Source organism: Brugia malayi (assembly GCF_000002995.4).
Source record: "Brugia malayi strain FR3 genome assembly, contig: Bm_v4_Chr1_scaffold_001, whole genome shotgun sequence".
NCBI lineage: Eukaryota > Metazoa > Nematoda > Chromadorea > Rhabditida > Onchocercidae > Brugia > Brugia malayi.
The window spans coordinates 8,233,722-8,256,967 of NW_025062475.1; the positions used below are offsets into that span (position 1 = coordinate 8,233,722).

Consider the following 23,246-nt stretch of genomic DNA (forward strand, 5'->3'; position numbering starts at 1 on the left):
CACAAATAATATTAATTTAATCAAAGCACCAAAAAACAATAATTTCACGTGCAGTTCATTATTTTGGAATGCATTTGGCAGTTGCAGTAGCTTAAACAGAGAGGGTCGAAGCCCTGTACATCGACTGCTGCACTTACTATTGGTATTCGTAGTACGTTTTACCATCACGTCCGTCAAACGTGTAGCGAGACGCTGCATGGATTAATCCCTCAATTTCATGCTTTCCTGGGTAAGACTCATAAGGCTTAACTAGGCCTATGCCTGACCTCTGCATAACCTCACTTGACAAATCACACGTTACGATAAATGCACAAAATCATCATTATAATGGTGAAGGATGGGTGGAACAGAGTGACAAAATAGCACGGTGAGCGAAGAGAAGAAGCGAATACATGGTCGGAGAACGCAGAGGACGGGGCTCTGCCAACGAAGGTCGTGTCTGCCCCACGATGCTTCCACTCCACAACACACATACACAATAGGTAGGCTTTCTATCTGCTTACCCGTGTATGTGTGTATGTATGTATGTACACGTGTGTGCGTGTATGTCCGCGTACGTTTATGTGCGTATGTGTATGCATGCGTCTATGCACATGTGCGTGTGTGTGTGTGTGTATGCATGTGTGTATGTATGTGTGTGTCTACGTGTGTATGTGCGCGAGGACGTGTCTGCGTCCTTCTCCCTCTCTGTTCAGACCACTCTCTAACAATGATGGATCAATACTGCGGGCGCACGCGGAGGCAATGTTGCGCTGCGCACTGTACTGTTCACATTTTGAATTGCCGCCCGTGAAGTGTCTCTCTATGAAATTGAGTGCTTCTCATTAGCTCACTCATGTATTCGTAGTAGGTATTTAATCCGGTTGCAGGTGAGTGATTGTACACCGGAAAAGGACTGAACAGATGGAGAGTTGTTGCTTAGCAACGGTCGAATTAGGGTGATATTTGTAATACGGTATGTACTTATGACTCACGCTTCCGGTTTTGCTTCATTTTATTAATTTGGATGTGAATAAAGTGTAATGGAATGCATTTGAAGGAGTTTACGATGACGGACGAGAAAGAACTGAGACGAGAATATCCGCTTCACTGGGCTGTGTTTCGGAATGATTATGGCAATTTGATGGAATTTTTGGAGGAAGAACATGGGGATGAGATCGTTAACAAGCTTGATGTAAGAGGTTAGTGAACCTCATTCATACATTCTTTGTAGATTTGAGATACTCACTTCAAAAGTTCCATCGAAACGATGTAGCTGTTCAGTGTGAATTCCCTAGATTAATCCTTTTATATTTAGCTTTAGAAATTATTCTTAAACTTAATCTATACTATTCAGGACGCACACCTTTGATGTTAGCCATTACTCTTGGCCATTATGAATGTGCTCGAGCTCTGTTAGAAAAAGGTGCCAATGCTGCTATCCAAAATGCAGGTATATTAATCAGCTGATGTTAACAAGCCGAGTCAGTTGGCTCACTTCAGCTTCACATATAAAATAATGGAAGGGTCGAAAAAGGCTCGATTAAAAAAGGACTTTCTGCTACATCCTATTCGTACCAACTGCAAACCCACTGATTCCACGTCCTTCACTTATGCAGATATGTGGTCGCCTAGTCATGAAGCTATTTGTGCCGGAAATAGTGACCTTTTACGATTAATTATTCAATATCGAGATTATCAAAGAGCTCTACAAACAAGTTGTGCAATGGAACGTTTACTCACTCTCCTGAAGGTGTATATTTCGACATTGGTATAGGAAGGAGGAAGCATTGCACTTGTATCTTTCTTCATATATTGTTGATGGTTAATAATCTCCCATCAAGGTTGTGTAATCCAAGCAATAAATATAAGCAGTAAGTGCGACTGAAAATGCTTCTTTACTTTTAGGCTCTCAGTTCCAGGATACTAAAGTACATTTGCTTTATACGAATATCTACATTTTATCACCTTTATTAATGATAACATCTTTTCATATTTAACTGGTTGAGACAAGTAAAGTAATATACTTAATTTCAGGAAACAAATGATTTTTATGCAGAAATGAGTTGGGAATTTACTAGTTGGTTACCATTTGTTAGCAAAATGTGTCCTTCTGACACTTATAAAGTATCGTTTATTCATCTTTCAAAGAAAAATTAGTGTATATTTTGATAGAAGAGATATTGAAATTAATCTCATAAGAATTTTAAATGCTCCGTGTTAGGAAAGAGTAGAGTGGAAGTCATATTATTTAATTCAGATTTTTCATTCTTCTAGTTTTGATAAAATTTACAATTAATATTAATTCGTAAAAAAAGCACCTCAATTTCCACATACTGCTTAAGTTGACATTTTACTTAGAACTTGCCTAGATAACGATAAATTTGTTGTACAGAATATCCTTGTGCATTTCAAGAAATGTTTTCAACTAATGAAGCGATAAAGACCATATTTAATCAATACGATAAAGACCATATTTAATCAAGTTCCAATAATATTTGGTTTGAACTAACTTCTTAGCAATCATTTTCAATTTGTTTTGATTGATTTTAACAATAATTCTGCAGATCTACAAGCGAGGTTCAAATGTTCGCATTGACACAACACTGGTTGGTTTTGATATAGCATCGAATTGGAAACGCGGCAATCAGTCCTTCATATTTCGTTTTTCTGATAACTGCCAAGCGCAACTGATTGTCCTGGACCATGACAGTAAAACGGTAGATTCACTGTTATAACTGTTTGTTTCCTATATTTTTTTATTTTTTTTTTCGAGAAAAAAATCGGGCTATCTTTTTTCTCTCTGAGACAAAACTACCATTTGTATAATAAATTTATTTTTTCTTATCAAATTTTCTTGTGAAATGCATTTCAGGGGATATATTGTAATAATTCAACTAAAATAGAATGTTGACAGCTGAAATATATAACTACATTTTACGAAATCGTAAAATTAAATACCAGTCTTAGTATTTCCAGGCTACTGTTCATACTATGGATTCACAATCCACCAATGATCTCAGAGATTTTGTTCCACCTGAAGAAGCTATTTATTCACGAATGACGTCACCTGTTGACACTACTTTCATTGATGTAGAAAAAATCGGGTTTGTATAAAACAAAGCTTTTTCCTCACATCTATTATCAGATTTTTTTTCGACATTTTTCCTCTGATAGTTAGGGGATGGTAATGATTTTTTTACAGATTCGAACGGTCGAAAGGTGGTGGTCTTTTCTCTTGGTTATCGTCATCAGATCGTGTAGAAGAAGTGGATGGATATAAATGTAAGGTATGTATTCTCTTTTATTACTTTCAAGATATTGGGAAAGGATTAGACGAATTATTCAAAATAATTTTTATTCAAAGGAACGATATTTTCGTCTTCTCGAACTTGTCATGCAAATAAATGGTGACGAAAATAATAGATGTTGTTGTTTTCAGGATTATTTTTTCATACATGAATAAAAAATTAAAGAATTTCTAGGTTTTTAATGCAAGTAATGTTGATATAGTGACAAAGACGCGTACAGAACACTTGTTGGAAAGAGATAAGGAAAAGTTAGTTTAATATATGGGTTACCCTTTTTATCCTATTTAAAAAAATGATCAGAGGATTTTAAATGATTCTATAAAAGATCTCATAAACATCAGGAGATTTTTGGATCAGAGATGTTTGTATTAGTTTAATTAATATTTCGAAAATGTCAATTAAAGTACTAAAATTATTCGAACATTAGAGAAATTTAATGAACTAGAGAAATTAATTTTTTAGAAGATTGAATATCAGAATTTGGTATCAAACATGATCATTTTGCAGATTTCGACGTGAAGAACATGAAAATCCTTTGTACATGGTGTTAAAATTGGCTGAAAGACATCAGAAATGCACTAGCGAAATGAGACAAACGGGAAATGATGTATATTGTGGGCTGACACCGCAGCAGTATTTGGATAAGAATTATTCTATGAATAATCGCGACATTGGATTACCAAAGCAGGTTCTATTTTTTTCGGAATATTTGGTGACGGCACAAATCTTTCAATGGTAATAGTCGAGAGATTCAATTCTGTGAAGCAAGTTTAAAGTTTATTTGTTGAAGCTCTCCTACATCGAAAATATAACTAACGCTGTAATGGATAGTGTAGCAAGTATTTTATAAGTTCATCTTTTAATTTCTGGAATATTCAACCTTAAATGTTTTAACTATAAACAATTTCATGTAATGCATTTTTTTTTTTTTAAGAATATAATTTCCTTTCATCGTTTGTTTTCAGTAATTGAATTTAAAGTCTGAGAAATCCGTTTTGGTAGAACACTTTATGCAGTAACATTGTTTAAAATATTCTTTTTAGGTGACGAAGAAGACCAGTTCATTTAAAGCTACTTTATGGCTTTGTGACCATTATCCACTCGATTTGCAGGTTCAGTTTTTATATAAATACTAACATGTTTAACACTGTGTTTTTAGTCTTTTCAAAGTCTTGATCTTTTTTGACATTTTGGGAAATAATACTTTCTCACAATGAAACTCCAGATTTTGTTTAAAGAAACGGTTAGATTTGCTGTCCTGAAGCATGTTTTTATCATGAATCTTTGCTTGGAACATGGGGAAGCAAACATTGTCACAACGAATTCCATTTATCTTTACCACTTAAAATTTTTTCATCTTCAATTTGATTTTTTTCAGAATCAAGTTTTACCGATAATTGATCTAATGGCTGTGAACAATGCCCATTTCGCTCGGCTGAAGAATTTCATCCAGCTTCAGCTACCAGCTGGTTTTCCTGTAAAAATTGAAATTCCACTGTTTCATGTTGTTAGCGCACGAATTACATTTTCGGCTATAAATATAACAGGACCTCATGTTTCTTACAATGTTTCATCAAACGAGGTAAGTTTTAATTTAATTTTTGTCTGACGTGAATCCTCGTATCGGTACTTTCAGGACATTATGAGCATGAAAGATATATCTTACAAATGAAAATTGTGTGTTTTCAGGTAGAAGTCGATCCGGCTACTTTTGAAATCCCCGAGTATTACAGTTCCTTGAACAACCCCGATTGTGGCATATGTATAAGCGGAAATACTACCGTTCGCGAAGTAGGTTCTAATGGAAATCTTGCATCGAGACGATGTTAGTTCATCTTTTTCTTCATAATTACTAATTACTGGAATTCTAAATCGAAAATCGAAGTGCTTTCGATCGTTGTTCATTTATATTTATAGTTGGATGTAGGATACAAAGTAAGATATTAGCATTTACCGGTCTAAAAATAGAAGCTACCATTTTCACACGCTTAATTGATTCAGGCAAGATTGTTTTGGATTTGATTATAAGTTCTTACTATTCTCTAGCGACAGATTTAAAATATATTGTAAAGATCGAGATGATTCCCATTTCGAAAAAGAAAAATATTTTGAATTGTTCACTGGGATAATTTGGATGTTTTTGTATTGCAGACGTATCAGAAGATGAACTCTACCTACAATTCGCACTGGAGCAAAGTATGCGTGAGACAGCAGGCCCATCAGCAGCAAGTATTAATACCTGTATTGCAGAATCCGTGAACAATGTCTCTGATTGGCATGGAGACATAGATTTAGCATATGCTATAGGAGAAAGCATACGAACGCTTCGTCTGGAACGGATGATGAGAGAAGGTACTACAACTGCCGATAATATCAAAGAGCGTCAATCTTTTATGGTACTTTTTTATTCTTTTAAATGGTTAACGCTTTCATGCATGATTTTCTTTGTGATAGCACTGAAAATTTTCTAAATAGTCTAACTCCATGCGCATTGCACTAGTTACAACTTGCAACCGTTCTAACTCGCAATGACATCTTGTTCGGTTTTGAAATTTTAGGACGACGATATTCAGCTTGCAATACGGCTATCGCAAAAAGAAGAGGAAGAAAGGCTGAAAGCATGCGAAAGGCAAGAGGAAGAGTTAGAACGTATCATAAAGCTATCTCTCATCGAGAAATAATGATATTATTTAACAATAATTTGGGGTTTTATTCAGCTTTAAGCTTCTGATAATTGTTAAGTGGCCACTAGCATCTAGTTGAAGCTGTTTTGGTTAAGCGAAGTTGTGTAAAGTACAAGATCGAAAAATTTTTATATATCTGTTTTTATATATAATTTTATGATCATTGCAGTTTAGTTTTTAAATTTCTTGTATATTTTTATAGTTTTTTTAGGACACTAGTATAATATATGTGACAGTTGTACTCAGTTTTGTTGCTTTGAGTATTTTAGTTATGCCGTTAAAATAATCATTGTAGTAAGTTGTCTAATTGCTAATTACAATGTTTGGTTTATGTTTTTTATTTTCGTAATGGATTACTTTTACAGTTATTATTGCTTTAACTAGTACATCTTAAACAAAGAAACAGAGTTTCAAAAATGTCTTGTGGAAAATGGAAGACAGAGTGATTAAAATTTTCTTAGCAGTTACATAGGCTAATAAGCTAACTTTTGCAGCTGTTAAACCTTTTTCAATAATGGTTACAGATACGAGTGCTTAGTAATTATTTTGGCGTAGAATGCGCAAGTATATTATGGGGAGAGCCGCGGATTCGTAGATGTGTTTGCAGTTTACAAGAAAGTTCTCGCTAAAATAAAATCCTAATAATGTTGATGACTCCATTTACGTGGTTGTCTCCGCTCACACAACAAAATTCTGAGATCATAGCAGTTGCATTAAGGTGAGCAGATGACCACAGTTGGTCTCGGCGGCCGCATTAAAGATTAAGCAGCCGCAACAGTTTGGGTCGTGTACAGCTTTCGGTGGTCTCAGTTTTGAGAGGTGTTTGTTGGGGGCTGTGCTCGAGCTGTCCTTGGTTCTAATTATTGGTACTTATCTAATCCTTCCGTTAGAATTTACCCAGATTTGCTAGCATGGAAATGGATTGCTTTATTTTTAAATTTAAGTTTCTGGGTATTGTTTTATTGATGGTCCATTTCAAAAATTCCACTAAGTACTGTACGTACTGAACTTCAGTCTTAGAAAGCATCGGAGAACTGTGCACTGAATATTAGTTATTTTGCATAACATAACCATATCTTGTTGCATACGTTCAATTTATTCCAAAAATACATGTGCTATAATTGTTTTTGGTCGGGATTTTATATATCGTTAAAGTAAAGGTGACATTATGTGATGCTTTCCAATTTCAAAAATGCTTCACATGAGTATGTTCACTGGAAAGAGATTTTCATCGCCTGACAAGAAAAAGTGGGAAAATAATGGAACTGATTCTTGAAAGACAGTAGCAGTTGATATGAAAAGTAGCACATTAGTTTATTGTAACATTGGAATTTATTTCAATCATGTTGCGAACTTCTTAACGTTTGTGTTATCGCCGTAAAATCATGTATTTTATCCATTTCCTCATCAAGCGATAAAATTATGATTCAAACTCACAGGAAGTGGGTATGTTAATGTCAATTTTGTTTTGCGTAATAAAATTGTTAATACCACTTACTGATTTTTCAATTTAAGAAATTTTCTAGCTGAGGTGCATTTTGACGTACAAATTTTCCTGAACGAATCTGGAAATAATGGCAGATCAGTCACAAGCATCATGTAAGACTACTGGTAACAATAATACAGCAACTGGACCAGCACCAGCTTCTTCTTCCGAATATATCAAATTGAGAGTTGTAGGACAGGTATAATTTATTTTCGGACAGCATGTAATGTTTACGGCTTCATTTTTTACTGAAGTGTGATTTTTTCTCGATTTGATATTACTAAACCTTCAGAGGATTGTCAGAAGCCCTCTTCATTTCAGGACTCGAACGAGGTACATTTTCGTGTGAAGTTTGGCACAAGCATGGGGAAACTGAAAAAGTCTTATGCAGATCGAATGGGTGTTGATGTTGGTTCATTGCGCTTTTTATTTGACGGACGGCGAATCAATGATGAAGATACTCCTAAGACACTGGAAATTGAAGAGGATGATATAATTGAAGTAAGTTAATTCCATGTTGATTCCAAAGCTCAACTGTTCCTTTGAAATGGAAGTAATAAGTCTTCATCCCGACAGTCGCTTTATAGTGAAGATCTGTCAAAAAGTTGTGTTCTGTCTTTTTTCGTTCCTAGTTAATTATAGTCGACATTTACAGTTGGAGCGAAGTTTGGTCTCGCATTTGTTCAGGCCAAATTGCACTACATATTACATATGTATAGGTATTATCCAGTCCTAGTATTCCCATCATATAGCAAGCCTTTCTGGTAGACTGTAGTATTTAAGCTTCGTTCTTTTTTCTTTTCATCTGGAAAATAGCAAAGTATGGCCAATTTTTAATTTTATATATTTTTTTCAGGTTTATCAAGAGCAAGTTGGTGGTCATTTTGTTCAGTAAAAAAGTTTCATAAACTATTTAAGGTATTGAACCCTTCTTTTGCTTTAATTTTTTTTCTTGTGTCTACCATTATTGCTGACATTTGTGAAATCCTTTTGTATTATTATTATTATTATTATTTTTTTGGATTTATTATCCTTTATTATTGTTGAGTTGCACCAAATTTATACACTTTGCATTTTCTTCATTCTCTTACAACTTTTCATTTTCATGTAGGTATTTCCATTTCTTTCTGTTCGTTTGTTTATCATTTTTCGTATTTCTTTTGGGAGGTGACTAGGTGGTTTGCTTGCATACTGTGGAAGAATTCTTTTTCGAAAAAGGCCGAGCTTTCCAAGAACCTTCATATCAAAATTTGACTTGGAAAATTGATGTTACTCTCTGGGTATTATTTCATTTTGGTAGTAGAAATATCCGTTCATTTGGATTTGTTTTGTCTTCTTGCCACATTTATAAGATTTGGTTTATGATGACAGAAACACGTGCATATAATTCAGATGAACGTAATATTTTTACTTTTTTGCATAGACCTAGACCACCGTAACTGAATTCACTAACAGTTTGAGCGATTTAATAAACTGTTTCTCTGCTAATACTGTTGAATAGTTTCTCTTGCAAATATTTTTTTCACTTCTTTAGGGTTTTTAAATTTGACCCTCTATTGATATGCAGGTCCTCATAATTCTGCATAAATTGATTCTATATTAGCCTACATTTCCCAAGTTTCTTTTAAGTGCGCACGAACATCTGTATTTCATTAACTTGGCAGCCGTTATACTGTGCTCTCCCGTTTATGTTGTGTCAAAATCAAGAGGTTTTGGTTTCATAAGGATCAGTTGTTTTACAGTTCTTGTATTACGCAGTGTTTCTGATACGTTAGCATCGAAGCTCATAACTCGCATGCTAAGTTCTTTAGCTACTATGATGTGAGGACCACAATATATGGTAATGGTATTATTATCTCCATTCTTCCTGTTATTAATATGAAGAAACCCTGAAAAGATTGTTTTATTTGAAGTGAATAAAATCTGGTCTCCATGGAAGAAAGTTTGCCCCTATAAATGACGAATAGTTTTTTCTTTTCTTGGTTTATAAATGGTATGCTGAATTGGTATTATAAAACAAATTCAAGCAGCAGTAGTACATATGTATAAATAAATTGATAAAAAATGTTGAGCAGTATCTGTATTTGTCTGTTGTTAAGGTTAACTCGTTTTACATTTTGACATATTGTATTTTACATGTTTCATGAAAAGTTTTGCTTTTTTGTATTTGAGAACGTTATACACAGTGGATTAGAGGATGCGAAGTGTCCAGAACAATAATGTAAAATGTAGAAAAGCACAAAAATAAGTAATCGAACAGTCAGGTTCATGTGTAAAGATTTCGATTTTTCATTAAGTACAAAATAATCTGCCTGAGAAAGTCTGAGAAATCCTCGGATCTATTACCAACAATGTCTTTGTATTTGAAGATTTTGGTTGGAGTGACATCGTCAGTTGAAATAGTGCTAGCGGTAACAATGGTAGTTTGGAAAAGTTGACAAGCAAATATCTCGTTAAAGCGAAAAGTAAACCTCAGTCTAGTTAAGCATTAAACCAAAAAATTTTGAGTGTAGGACTTGCAGTGTTGTTTAGTTAATACGCGACTGTTTTGCGAAATAGATTTACTTTGTTCGGCTTGTAGGGAAAACTTTTGTCTGCAAAGGAACTTCATTCTTTTTGTGATAATGACTTTAATGGATAGGGGTAGGAATTCAAAGTGGTGTGGGACTTCTAAACTCATTAATTATAATTTTTTTTTAATCCTTGACAATTTGTTTGAGGATAAGGTAGAAGAATAATATAGAAATCCAAAGCAGTCTCGGAATAATACTTCCCGTTTCAAAAGCTCTTCCTATTAAAACAGTCATCAAAACCACGACTGGAAATTTATCACCATTATCAGTATGTACAAGTCATACAACTTTTGTCGCTCCACACACATGCGCCATACAAAAAATCTTACTCTCCAATTGCTACTTTAGTTTTGGAGAAGAAATTTCTGTTAGCTAATAAAAGGTGTAATTTGATAATGATTGTGAACATTTTGATTGGCTAATGCAAATACGAATGATCGAATATATTTGAAGTTCTGGGATGATTTTAATCTACATTATTAATACTCCCCCAAAAAGTTTTGTTTCTATTTTACAAATAATTAGGAATTTCTTACAGTAAATGTTAATTGAAATCATTGAATTGAATTAATGATTAGATGGTAGAGTACAATTTTCAGTGCTTTAAATATTTTCGTTAAGACGGTCAAATTATAGTAATCAAACTTAAATTTTTATGACAATTGATTCAACATTGAAAGCAATTTTTTGTTGATTTGCTCAGAAAGTTGACTTAAAAGTTTTCTCTTTTGGTGCGTTCAATAGATACGCTCTCTCTAGTCAGACCGTGCACAAATGCGCCCTCTTCTCTATTATTTTAATATCCACTTTAGTTTATTTTACGATAAAATGAATCTACTTCAACCATTTCTACACTCTTCCTTGCCTCACTTCCCTTAAAAAATAGTGCATGTATATGTGTGTGTGTGTGTATGTGTATGTATGTATGTATGTATGTATGTACAAGTGGGTGCTGCTCTGCTTTCCGTGTCATACGCCCTGCTTTTGAGTGCAAATCTCTTAATTTCTAGGGGAAAGAAGACTGTTACTCCCAGAATCTTGCCACTGCCTGGTTTAGTTTTTAAAATTGAATTATATCCAATGACTGCTTTAGTTTGAAAGACACTCGGTGAAGTTGCGTAGTTTCCATATTGACATTTATGTGGAATCCTTTCCATCTGTTTCATTCCTAAATTTTGACCAATTTTTTCTTTATTATCTGTTATGTCTCTCAAACAATACTTTCTAAAATTTCACCCTGAAGGGTTCAATCTAGGCTTTTTTAAAGATTTTTCCAATTAAATAATTTTTATTTTCAAATAAATAACTATCAGATTGATCTTTGAAATTTCATTTCTCTGATTTTCTCTGAAGATTTGGTCGTTTTTGACAAGCATAGACTGAAATTTGGAGTGAAATCAAGCTTTACTGTGTTTGTTTGAATGGCTTAAATAGAAATGCAAAATGTGTTGTATTTTTAAAGTAGGGAATATTCAGTTACAACAAATGTGAAGAGACCGAAAGGTATGAAATGATAGAGTGGGAAGAGCAAGAGAACTTGTTCTGCTGGCTGTCATCGAACGAAAAAACGAAATCGTTTGATACCGTTTAATGGGAATCATCTTTTTTTTTTCCATTTGTTACCATTAAATGGAAACAAAAAAATGAACTCGGTTAATACCTGAAAAAAGTGTGCAATTTGTCAACACTTTTCCGTCTAGCTGCCTTACTTTTTACTAAATAAAGTTTTCTCTTTTGGCATTCCACGTTCAATCTTTGTGGATTTCAGGATTCTGCTACCTTTCTTAGCAACAAAATGTAGTCGGTAGTGGTGTCATCGTCATCTTCTGTCTTCTGTAGATGCATAACTTTATTTTAGTGCCTTTTGTGCAAGGACTCCACTCAACTGAATCAATTGAAAAATGAACAAGTGCTGCCTAAACGTTTATTACTTTTTTTTTTGCGAAAACTGGTAGAAGCAGTTTGTTGGCTACAGTGAATTTTTGAATCTAACAAGTATTATTAGATGACATCACGCATATGCGTATTGTTATTTGACTTATATTTTTCGACATTCTAAGTGCTGATTGTTCTATTCACTGCCAGATAAACAAAAAAATAAATAGAGGAAAACGCTGTTGGAAGAAATGGTATAAGAAGTGATGAGTAAGTTAACTATTACCAAGTACGCCAATCATATATCATGAAGCGATCTTTGAAGTGTTCGTTACATTCTAAGTATTTATTTTAAGATGTTATCTGCTATTAAAACAATGGATTTATTCGAGGAAGCTGAGAGTTTCAAATGTGTAAAGAAATGAATTGATACCACTCTTTGCGCATTGCTTACTTTTTTCCCCTTTTCTCACTTCTCTTTTGCTTCCCTCAGTTTCACTTTTACAAACTATTTTTAATTCATATAGTCTCAAAAATGGTTTTTTTCTTCTAATATTTGAGGATAATTACTATTTGCCAATCACAGAAGCTTCTTCGAGATCATTTATTAGTCATAAAAAATGAATAAATGATTAGGAAGTCTCTTATAGTTTCGAAGATTGAAATATTTGCGGGATTTATAATTTCATTTTATGAGCTATTCTTTCTGATTTCTGTCACCGTTAAGAAACAATCAGAAATGACTGCTCAGCAATATAGCCATTCTGTCAGCACTGATCAAATCATTACATTTAACAGTATTTCCACTATAGCAATTTGTAAGTGACGAAAAGGTTACTAACGATAATTCTACTGCAAAAGTTTGAGAAATTTAAACCGACAGCCCGGTGAGGTGTGGAAGTAAGAGAAATCACAATTCTATAGTTCAAAATTATTTATTTAAAATCTAAGAATTTGTCATGCAGTTTTTCAAATAAAAGTAAATCCATCTATGATGTGTAAAGAAGAATTTGGTGTAGATATAAAGGAATATCCACACATTCCCCTTTTTTAAAATGGAGAAAGGTCGAAGAATTTCAGTGGCTGAAATATTTTAAAGAAGTAAAACTAGTGTTTATTGTATCAGTGACTGTTATTCAATTTAAAATGTCTGGTTGTTTGTAAGTTTTTAAGGAGTAATGCTCACAAATTATTTTTCTAATTTGAAACGATTCATTTAAATATGAGCCATCATCTTTTCACTTATTGCATAGATGTGTTATAACAACAATTCTAAACGTAATATTAATAAGTTCAGAATGAATCATAAGCGGTTCTTTTTATCATAGTATCACATAAGTGACATTAAATATTAGTTTCAACATCTGTTTAGTTTTCATCTATTCATTTGTAAAGCTGTATGAAAATAATTATTCACTGGAAATGATGACTTGATGTTTATTGTTAGATGTCGTAGCAGCTTATACAAATTTCGTTTATTGTTAGATGTCGTAGCAGCTCACACAAATTTCGTTTATTGTTAGATGTCGTAGCAGCTTATACAAATTTCGTTTATTGTTAGATGTCGTAGCAGCTCATACAAATTTCGTTTATTGTTAGATGTCGTAGCAGCTCATACAAATTTCGTTTATTGTTAGATGTCGTAGCAGTTTATACAAATTTCGTTTATTGTTAGATGTCGTAGCAGCTCATACAAATTTCGTTTATTGTTAGATGTCGTAGCAGCTCATACAAATTTCAACAGCAGCAAGTAGCTCTTTCTGCTAATAGAAGAATATCTGAGAAGTAGGCGTGATATTAATCGTCATCTCAGTGATTTCTCCCCGTTTATAGAAAAGAAGAGAAAAAGCTAAAAATACATTCCCTTCTATTTCCATCCTTTCTTTCTTCCTTTATCTCTCCTTTTCTCTTCATATTTCCATCAATATTAATTTCCATATTTTTATAAAAAATGTGCAATTGCGGTATTGTAATGCACAACAGATGGCTGCTTTATTTGCCGTTTTTTCTTCTTATCTCATTTATGCAAATGATGGTTCCATTTGTGTTGATAATTCTGTGAGATAGTTCTTTCCTTTCTGAATTCTTTTCACCCTACGCCCTTGTTTTTTCTCTAAATATATCATAACTTATGAATTGTTTTAGATAGTTCTCGTAGTTGAGAAATTTTGAATAAGAATTTAAGAAAGAAATGAAATTAGTTAAAATACCAACACAGATTATTAAGTAAGATCAGTACAAGTACTCTACGTCCATCTTTTTAAATTTGAAAACAAACTGATGTGATGCAACCTAAATTCTTTTTTGCAAAATAAAGGGTTGAAAAAATTTTGAAGTATATGAGTAAAAATGAATCAAGTAGGTAGTTGAGATCATTAATAAACTGTAAAGACATTAAAAGTGTACATTCGTGTTTGTTTATTTCGTGTTTTATCAAATCTTGAAGCGCTTACTTGATTTTATCAGTGAATTTTCAGTTTACTTCAACTTGAGATTTACTTTGCATCGATCTAATTATGTACAGTCTTTAATGGATTATGTACTGTCGTTATTTTGCAGTTATCCAGTAAAATTATTTCAACTTCCCAGAAATAAGTAGTACTTTAGAAATTGTGCATATTAAAACTTCCTCTTTCCCTTTTTCGATTTTTTGACAGTCTGTAGTCTTTCCAGTTGTAATAATTTTTTGACCTTCATATAACAGTAATTGAAGGAAGTGGTTCGATCGATAACATCAGGTTTAAATGCAGGAGACTTCGACTCCCTGCAAGATACAATGGCAAGTTCATCTAGTAAATGCATTCTTAGACAGAACATTTGAAGAATTGGTGGGAAATGAAAGATTGAATTGTTTAAAGGAATGAATCATTGTTAATATTCTATTAGACCCACCCCATTCAAAGCATATTTTCATTTAATGAATCACTTATCAGTAACAAATAGTTTAAATCTGATGTCTTGTTGATATCCCTAACCCTTCACTAGTAAAATTATCTCTTTTTCAAACGAGTTTATGCAAAAAAAAGGCACTGAAAGGCTGAAAGATACATTGAGCAATGGTATTAGAAAATTTGCTCATTTCAATTTTCAACTGAATTTGATACGAAGTTTATCTATTACCGTCGACTCGGGTGATTCTATAACTAATGATGAGTGGTATTCTATCAAGTCCAAAAGATCATTATTATTCTATTAATATTTTATACATTCCAATGTTCGACTTAATCACTGTAATGCAAAGTGTTATGGTAATTACAAAAATTATAATTTCTGATGTCTTTACATCATCGTGGAATATTCTACGGTCCTTTCTTGTTCTGAGCTTCATATATATAGAACTTCTGTTAAATTTTAAATGTTGCTTTACTTCTCCTCATGATTTTCTCTGTCTATTTCGGACTAATAACTAAAAATTTTAACGATTTTGAATACTAAAAATAAGTTTACATCATTTGCATTTTTTGCTAAAATGAATTCGAATTCAACCTATCTCCATTTTTTTTTTCCATCCAGCAGCTTAATTCATGCATGATTCGTAGTTGTACTTCAGCTATTGCTGTGATTTCCTGCCCTCGAGAAATGAGATGAGTCTTTTCTAGATCAATAAAAGCAATAATACTTGTCCTTAAAATGATCTTTTGAAAATGAAAGAGTGTCAGATTGGAAGTCTTTTCTTTCACATTGGATATAACGCCAAATGAATTAATTCATGGGAAATTGTTTTGTTTAATTATTTGACTTGTTCGCTTATGAATATTTCCAGCCATCACTCAAGAAGAATGAAATCAGTTCAAGTTTAAAATTGTATACACATTTTTATAGCAGTCAAGTTTAGCTTCCTCGAAATGATCAAGAATTCATTCTTGATCATTTCGAGGAAGAATTCTCCTGTTTGCTATTTTCCGTCATCCAAATAAGTACCATATAGTTCTTACTTGAATGGTAATTATTGAATCACTTCTCAGTTGGACAATATTTTTCTATGAATATTCCTCAATTTATCTTCTTCCGAAATAGATACTTAACAAAAAAGTTAAAATAGGAAGAATAGGAATTGGCGTCGATGGAATGAAATTGCACAACATGTACACAGTAAGGTTACTTATGTCGCTGTATCGAGGTCTCTATGATTCCCCATTTTCTCATACCATCAGAAGTCATTAATTTTATTGGATAACGCAAAATGTATGATTGAATGATTAAGGGCGGTGATGGCGAGCTGATAGTGTCCTTGACTGGTAGCGAGGGTTCCTACTGTTCCACCCTTCGTTTTTGTTGTTCAGTTTGCTCCATCCATACTATTCACATTAAATTCGTACCGACCGGTTGCATCTTCATCCAGTACAGTAGTTTTTATGGTTTCGGCTGGAATATAGATAAATTTGCAGTTAGCAGGGAGACAAGCAATATGGATAGATCATTTCGAGACAGACTTTTTCCCGTTGTAAAAAAACCATGCTTCAACAATCATTTAAGTCAAGAAGTCAAGTAAAATGGAGGAACTAAAGGTCAAGAAGAAACTGTGATTTGTAATCTACTGTAAGGATGTTCCCATCTATCTTTCCTTATAGTGTTTCGCTTCCCCTCCTTTTAGCTTAGATCCAAGTTACAATAATTCCTTTCAAATATTACAGAATGTAATTTCACGTCCGTTGCTACATATATATTCATCATTGACAGGTTATATCCGCTTTTTCTTCCAGATTTATATATATCTGTTTTTTTTTAGCTTTTTAAAAATCTGAAATCGCCATCTCTTCCCAAATGGAAAGATAAAGCTTATAGTTTTCATTACTTTATGCGATGAAAATAGAGAGAAAGAGAGGGAGAGAGAGAGAGAAAAAGAAGTTGAGTGAGTTAATTTTATATCTAATTCAGTTAAGATTTTTTTTTTTTGACTGAGGGTGGAACAATTTATTTTGTCGCGTTGGCAAATAGTGCATTATTTATGAAGTGATAAATTCTTTCAAATTCGGTTTTTTGATCATAATTTTCCCTCAACATGTTTGCAAGTTTCAACTCTATGGCAGAATATTTCATGAACTTCATTATCTGCTTTGAAGATTTGAAGCAGTACTTGGTTGACTTGGCCTCACTCTGTTTCGATTCATAGACAGATAGATAAGACTTATATTTGGCCTAGGACTTGAACGTCTGTTTATTCATGTAAATATAATATAATGTTTTCTGTGTATTTGATAATTTTCTGATGTTTCCAGGTTTCATTCTTAAAACCTGGTGGAATTTAAAAATCTTTGTAGACAACAGAGTTATTTTTCGACCAGCAAGTAATTCATCTCCTCGAACCACAATTAATCAAAAATCATTTTCTTTAAAAAAGGGGCGGTTTCTTCTTAGATGTTTAATGATTTAGTGACTAGATAGAAAAAACCACTTCACAACTCCAATATATTTTTTAGTTGTTAGCTGGCTAATTATTTATTTGCGGAATTTTGCATGTGATAATTAAATTTCTTCCAATTAGTGCTCTATCAAAAGAAACAAATAGAAATGTAAAAGGAAAAATTTCTTTCGGAACTTTTCTCTTCCAATCTCAGCATACAAGTTCTATGATTCCTTTAAAAAAATCGAAATTTTGAAAACCAGTTGTTAGATGTTTGAATTAATCTTTTGATTTAAAAGATTTGGTCGAAAAATCTCATTGCTGAAGTTCTGTTCAGACCAAGGGAGAGAAAATATGGGAGGTGGGGATTTTGATTGTTTTTAATTGATAAAAGATTTGGAAAGATGTATTTGTTCATGCAGTTAATTCGTTTTAAAAACTTCCTTTAATAAAATATAAAAATTTGATATTTAAAAATCAGTTTAATTTACAAATCCGGAGCATCTTTATAATGTTTATCTTCGATTTATTTTGATACAAATTTGTGCATTCATTACTGATTTTATATGCTTTTCGGTTGTGAAGTGTTCATGCGCATTCTTGATCATTCCATCTTAAAAAAGAGAAAATTTCAGAATTTTTAAATCGTAGTGAACAAAAATGAGTGAATATCGTAGTACAATATCGGCACGACCCGGTTACAACCGTATTAGTTCAACAACCAGTTCAAGTACTTTTGGAGGGCTTCGTAAGTTTTTATAACATTTTTACATCATATTTTTTTAATTTTTTAAAGATTTACTGAGAAAGAGAAACGAAGAATACATAATGTTTGATTAGCTTTGATGAGTGAAAACTTTACGTGATTGATTTAAAGACAGGTTAAGTTAGGAATCACTTCAGCTGGAAATAACATTGACTAAGAATAGTAAAAACATGCATAAAAATCGGCATGTAAGTGCAAATACGCATCATAAATTCACAACAAAAAAAGAATAATTTACAAAAAAAGCATTCGACGACAAGGAAGACGACTACAACGAACATGACAACACAGAGATTCGAACTAACCGACAATTTATACCAAACTGGAGCCTAGGCTGACAAAGCGCATGGAAGATGGATAAACAATGGTCGCGGGATAGAACGGGTAATAAAGAGACATGGGGTATCAGAAGGCGCCATCCAACTGTATAAAGTTAAGTAAATGCGTGACCTATTGTGGAGGAGGTTCTCGTCAACTTGAATCTCTTTCTATTGGCACTGCTGATAACTCCATCTCTGCTCAAATATCAAATTGTTTATGTTGCGGATGTATTACGCATCACGTATTCACACTCTATCTTTTACTTCTCAGCCTTAGTTTACGTATTTATACTAACGTTGTTTCTATTAAAACTAACAACTTGAATAATAAGAACTACATTCTTATGTCTATCGTTTATGCACTAAGAAATGAGGTGGAATAATTTAGGCACTGCATATATTATTGTAAGTGTGTTACGTCATTTGAAATGAATAAGTGAAAATGCCACTCAAAACTTATTGTACATAGATTGATTTATATTGTAAGTAGTAGTCTTCTATCAAGTGGCATTGGTTTATAAAAAATTTGACATTATTTATGGAAAGTTAATGAAATTAGTCATCACTTTCACTTCAATTTTAAAATTGATTTAGTAATTTATTTAGCATCCGGTAATCGAGTAGTGAAAGTGGTAACAGAAATGAGTTCTTCTTCACTGACCAGTGGTATGTCACCGTTTGGTCAGAATGCTGCATCCACCATTCGTGACGCTCGTGAACGAGAGAAGAAGGAAATGAGTGATTTAAATGATCGTTTAGCTGATTATATCGAGAAGGTTGCTTCAAAAAATTTTATTAAATCTAAAAAAACTATTTAATTTGACGTAAATTCAAGCTACGTTCACAATGCAGGTACGTTTTTTGGAAGCACAGAACCGTAAACTGAATGCTGATTTGGATATGTTACGTGGACGATGGGGAAAGGATACGTCGAGTATTAAAATAATGTTCGAGGGAGAACTTTCTGTAAGCTTTTAACATAAATTGTATTGTAAAATGCACCTTTATGAAATATTGGTTTACAAAACAAACTAGGAAAAAGATTGAACTACTTAATTCCTATTAGCTTAAATGATTACCTAATCACCAAGACGAGCGCATCTTTCGAAGAAATCAAGTAAAAAATTAGAATTCCAAAGTAACATTGCTTCGTTAACAACAACGAAAATACAAGAATTTTTGAGTGAAGTATTCTTAGTTTATTAGTATCACTAATAGAAATAACTAAATCAGTAAACAACAGAGAAATTTAGGTGGCAGTTAACAAAAAAATAATTGAAGTAAAAAGGAAAAAGCGAGGAAATGTTCTAAATTCTGAAGTTCTATTTTTACCGATTTGGCGAGTAAAACAGAAAGAGTTGCAATTTTATATGAAGGAATAATCTGGAATGTGATACTGCTATTCAAAAGAGCTACTTGAAGCTGTTGCTCTCCTTTTTCGTTAGCTCTGTCATTTGGAATTTAATTAATAATAAAATGGTTGTGTACAATGTGGTGATTGCATTTCGTGAAAAAAAAAAAAAAGAAATTTAGGGGAAAAAGTGAGATAAAAAGGACTGTTTCAGTTAAGGTTGTAAGGTTTTATGGATGATTATTGAAGGGTATCAAGTAAGGAATTGTTTTATCTCAAATATTTTTTAACAAATGTTTTGCAATGTTTTTCAGGAGGCTCAAAAAGTGATCAGTGATACAGGAAAACAACGAGATGAGCTGGAGAAACAAATTAAGAAAATGCAGGAAGAACTGGCGGAGTATCGTAGAAAGTATGTTCCTAAAACTCTATAATTTATCATTGCTATTTCAATCATGAAAAGAAATGATTAACCAGTGAATAGTCATTAACTGAAGAAATGAGGTGAAAGATTCCGGAAACTTGCTTTATTTTGGTAACTAATATCATAAGAAAAAGGAAATAAGCTAAAATACATGGTGAAAAGACTTGCATTAAATGATAAATGATGTGTATCCAAAATCCACCATAAACTACGTGGAATTTATATCGAAGGAAAAAACGAATCTTAATGCCTTAAATCCAGACTCAAATACGCTAAGGATTTGACTTGATCGCTTTTAATTAATTTTCGACAACTATAAGTTGTGTATGGTTTGGGAACTTTTTAGGAAAATGCACAACAGTATATAAATTGACGTTAAAGATATTTTTGGCAGTTATTAACTTCCATGGAATCGAATGAAAGAAACTTGATGACCTTTTATAACTAAATAAAAAACTTTTGCCCAAAAATTGTCTCCATATAATTTTTTACTTTTGTGGGTTTGATGAAGCGACAAAGGCTCGTCTGTCTGACCGTGACAAAATTGATGAGCTCTTGGTTGCACTATCAAATATTGAAGCTGAAATCAATCTTCTGCGTCGACGAATTGCTCTGCTAGAAGAAGAAATTTCACGAATAAAAAAAGAAAATCAGCGCCTTATAGGCGAATTACAGCGGGCACGAACAGTAAGTCTCCTTTTCATCTCTTTTTCAAAAAGACAAGCTTGAAGTGTGAAAAGAATAGTGAAGTTCAAGGTTTCATTCTACTTGATCAAAATTTACCGATCGACTTTTAGGCTGTCCTTTTTAGGAAAGATGAAAACCTGAAATACTATAATTTAATATTTTGCTATTAGTCTAGATTAATGACAAGTACAGATATTTGTGATTCACTCCAATCTGCCTTTAGTATCATCTAACTCCTCGCTTGGAATTTTTTGAAACAGTTCAGATGAGGTACAATAAACACTCAAATGATTTCCGACATTAATATAATAAACAGTTTTCAGGATCTGGATCAAGAGACATTAAATCGGATTGACCATCAAAACCAAGTGCAAACACTTCAAGAAGAGATTGATTTCATTCGTCGTGTGCAAGACCAGGAAATTCGTGATTTACAAGCAATGGCAGCACGCGATACCACTAGCGAGAATCGTGAATTTTTCAAAAATGAGCTCTCATCGGCAATTCGTGACATCCGTAATGAATATGACCAGGTTTGTTACTTAAATTGTAAAACGTCCGAGAATGTCTTCCAAGTTTTGGGGGAAAGGGAACATCTATCGAAGACCTGAGCCCGATCTTATTTTTCTTTCTGTTTCTTTCTCGATTTTATTTTTCTTTCTGTAAAATTGCCATCTAGTCGACAGATAGCGAGGATGTAGTATGATAGTAAGCTGAATCAATTCAAGATTTATTTTTTACAGATGACAAGTGCCAATCGTAACGATATGGAGTCGTGGTACAAACTGAAGGTGCAAGAAATTCAAACGCAATCAGCGCGTCAAACTATGGAGCAAGGTTATCAACGGGAAGAAGTTAAACGACTGCGTATACAACTAGGTGATTTACGAGGAAAGTTGGCGGATCTGGAAGGAAGAGTGAGTTCATAATCTTTAATCTAGGACTACCAAATTTTGTCCTTTATTTCTAATTTGTTTTGATTTCAGGTCAATTAAATAAATAGAGGAATCTTTTTTGATTGTTTTATTAAAAACAAATTTTGATTTTTGGAAAGTTATCATACAAACAATTATCACAAATGTGCCGTAAAAATTGTAATCAATAACCACGTTGCTGTAAAGACTGGGCAAAAGTTTTCTTCGTCTTGTAAATTACATCAATATTTGTAGAATTCATTACTGGAGAAGCAAATTCAAGAATTAAATTTCCAACTTGAAGATGATCAGCGTTCATATGAAGCGGCGCTTAATGACCGCGATGCACAAATTCGTAAAATGCGTGAAGAATGTCAAGCGTTGATGGTTGAACTGCAAATGTTACTGGACACAAAACAGGTTAGCAATAATGGTGTAATATATGATAAACAGAAGAGAAAGTTAAGAAATGGGGATGTTCGAGCGGTATTCATGGTATAGTCATAAATGTGTTGTTATTGTTAAAAAGATTGGATTTTTCTTTTAATTTAAAACAACAGTTTGACTTTCAGGATTAAATTATGATTTCTTATAGACTTTGGATGCCGAGATAGCAATTTATAGAAAAATGTTGGAAGGCGAAGGTGATGGGCCAGGCCTAAAACAACTGGTTGAACAAGTGGTTCGTACTACAGGCATCAATGAAGTTGCAGACACTGGTATTTCCACGTTCATTATAAAAAACTAATAAAAACAGTTGTTAATTAGTAGTGACTGATCCTTCCTTATTGGCCAATACTGATTTATTATTTCCGTCCATTTTTTGACAATTGCTTTGGATCAGTGATATTTTCTTTTTCTTACAGAAACAATGCGTGTGGTGAAAGGTGAAACATCTTCTCGTACATCGTATACCCGCTCAGCCAAGGGTAATGTTTCCATTCAGGAAACATCACCGGATGGTAAATTCATCATCCTTGAGAATACACATCGTTCGAAAGAGGAACCAATTGGCGAATGGAAACTGAAGAGAAAGATTGATGGAAAACGTGAAATTGTTTATACACTTCCAAGAGACTTCATATTAAAACCGAGTAAAACCGTCAAAGTAAGACTTCTGAATGGCTGTTTATAAATTAGACCTTGAGTTTTTTAATTTCGAAGCACTGATTGGATGGAAAACATTGCTGCGGAAGAAATCGATTTAATCGTTATCTCAAAATTGTTCCTTTTTTTTTTAACAAAAAAGAGTCTACAGTTCAAATACATTCCACTTTAGATTTGGAGCCGTGGACAGGGAGGAGTTCATGCACCACCTGAACAGCTTATCTTCGAGAGCGAAGAGTCATTCGGAGTGGGAAATAATGTGCAAACGATCCTTTACAATAAGGAGGGCGAGGTTCATTTTTCTAATACTGTCTCCTTTTTAACTGTTTGCTTTGTCTTTCTAGACCACATATGACAAATCTTAATGGTTCACATTTCAGGAACGAGCAACTCACATTCAACGCTCGAGCCAAACAGTAAGCTAA

At 33.2% G+C, this 23,246-nt stretch overlaps 3 protein-coding genes across 4 annotated transcripts; all 3 read left to right on the forward strand.

The window, feature by feature from the left end:
* Positions 1–1,048: 1,048 nt before the first annotated feature.
* Bm2309 (Uncharacterized protein) lies at positions 1,049–5,971 on the forward strand (the record flags this gene model as incomplete). The annotated part of the gene is made up of 14 exons (XM_001900468.2): positions 1,049–1,181; positions 1,337–1,432; positions 1,599–1,732; positions 2,017–2,106; positions 2,547–2,699; positions 2,959–3,086; positions 3,185–3,269; positions 3,465–3,538; positions 3,798–3,978; positions 4,334–4,402; positions 4,669–4,872; positions 4,980–5,115; positions 5,442–5,686; positions 5,849–5,971. 14 exons carry the CDS (start codon positions 1,049–1,051, stop codon positions 5,969–5,971), a joined length of 1,851 nt encoding a protein of 616 aa, XP_001900503.1.
* Positions 5,972–7,548: 1,577 nt separating this feature from the next.
* Positions 7,549–8,355, forward strand: Bma-smo-1 (Uncharacterized protein; the record flags this gene model as incomplete). 2 transcript variants are annotated; one of them, XM_001900469.1, is made up of 3 exons in its annotated part: positions 7,549–7,659; positions 7,782–7,961; positions 8,317–8,355. In XM_001900469.1, 3 exons carry the CDS (start codon positions 7,549–7,551, stop codon positions 8,353–8,355), a joined length of 330 nt encoding a protein of 109 aa, XP_001900504.1. The 2 variants fall into 2 exon arrangements, with proteins under 2 accessions (XP_001900504.1, XP_042933048.1); XM_043077114.1 differs by lacking the exon at positions 7,549–7,659 and having other exon boundaries at positions 7,824–7,961.
* A 9,557-nt stretch (positions 8,356–17,912) lies between these two features.
* Bm3908 (Uncharacterized protein) lies at positions 17,913–23,246 on the forward strand (the record flags this gene model as incomplete). The annotated part of the gene is made up of 12 exons (XM_043077115.1): positions 17,913–18,000; positions 18,945–19,114; positions 19,191–19,304; positions 20,004–20,094; positions 20,625–20,800; positions 21,124–21,333; positions 21,544–21,717; positions 21,970–22,134; positions 22,310–22,433; positions 22,581–22,822; positions 22,994–23,113; positions 23,202–23,246. 12 exons carry the CDS (start codon positions 17,913–17,915, stop codon positions 23,244–23,246), a joined length of 1,719 nt encoding a protein of 572 aa, XP_042933049.1.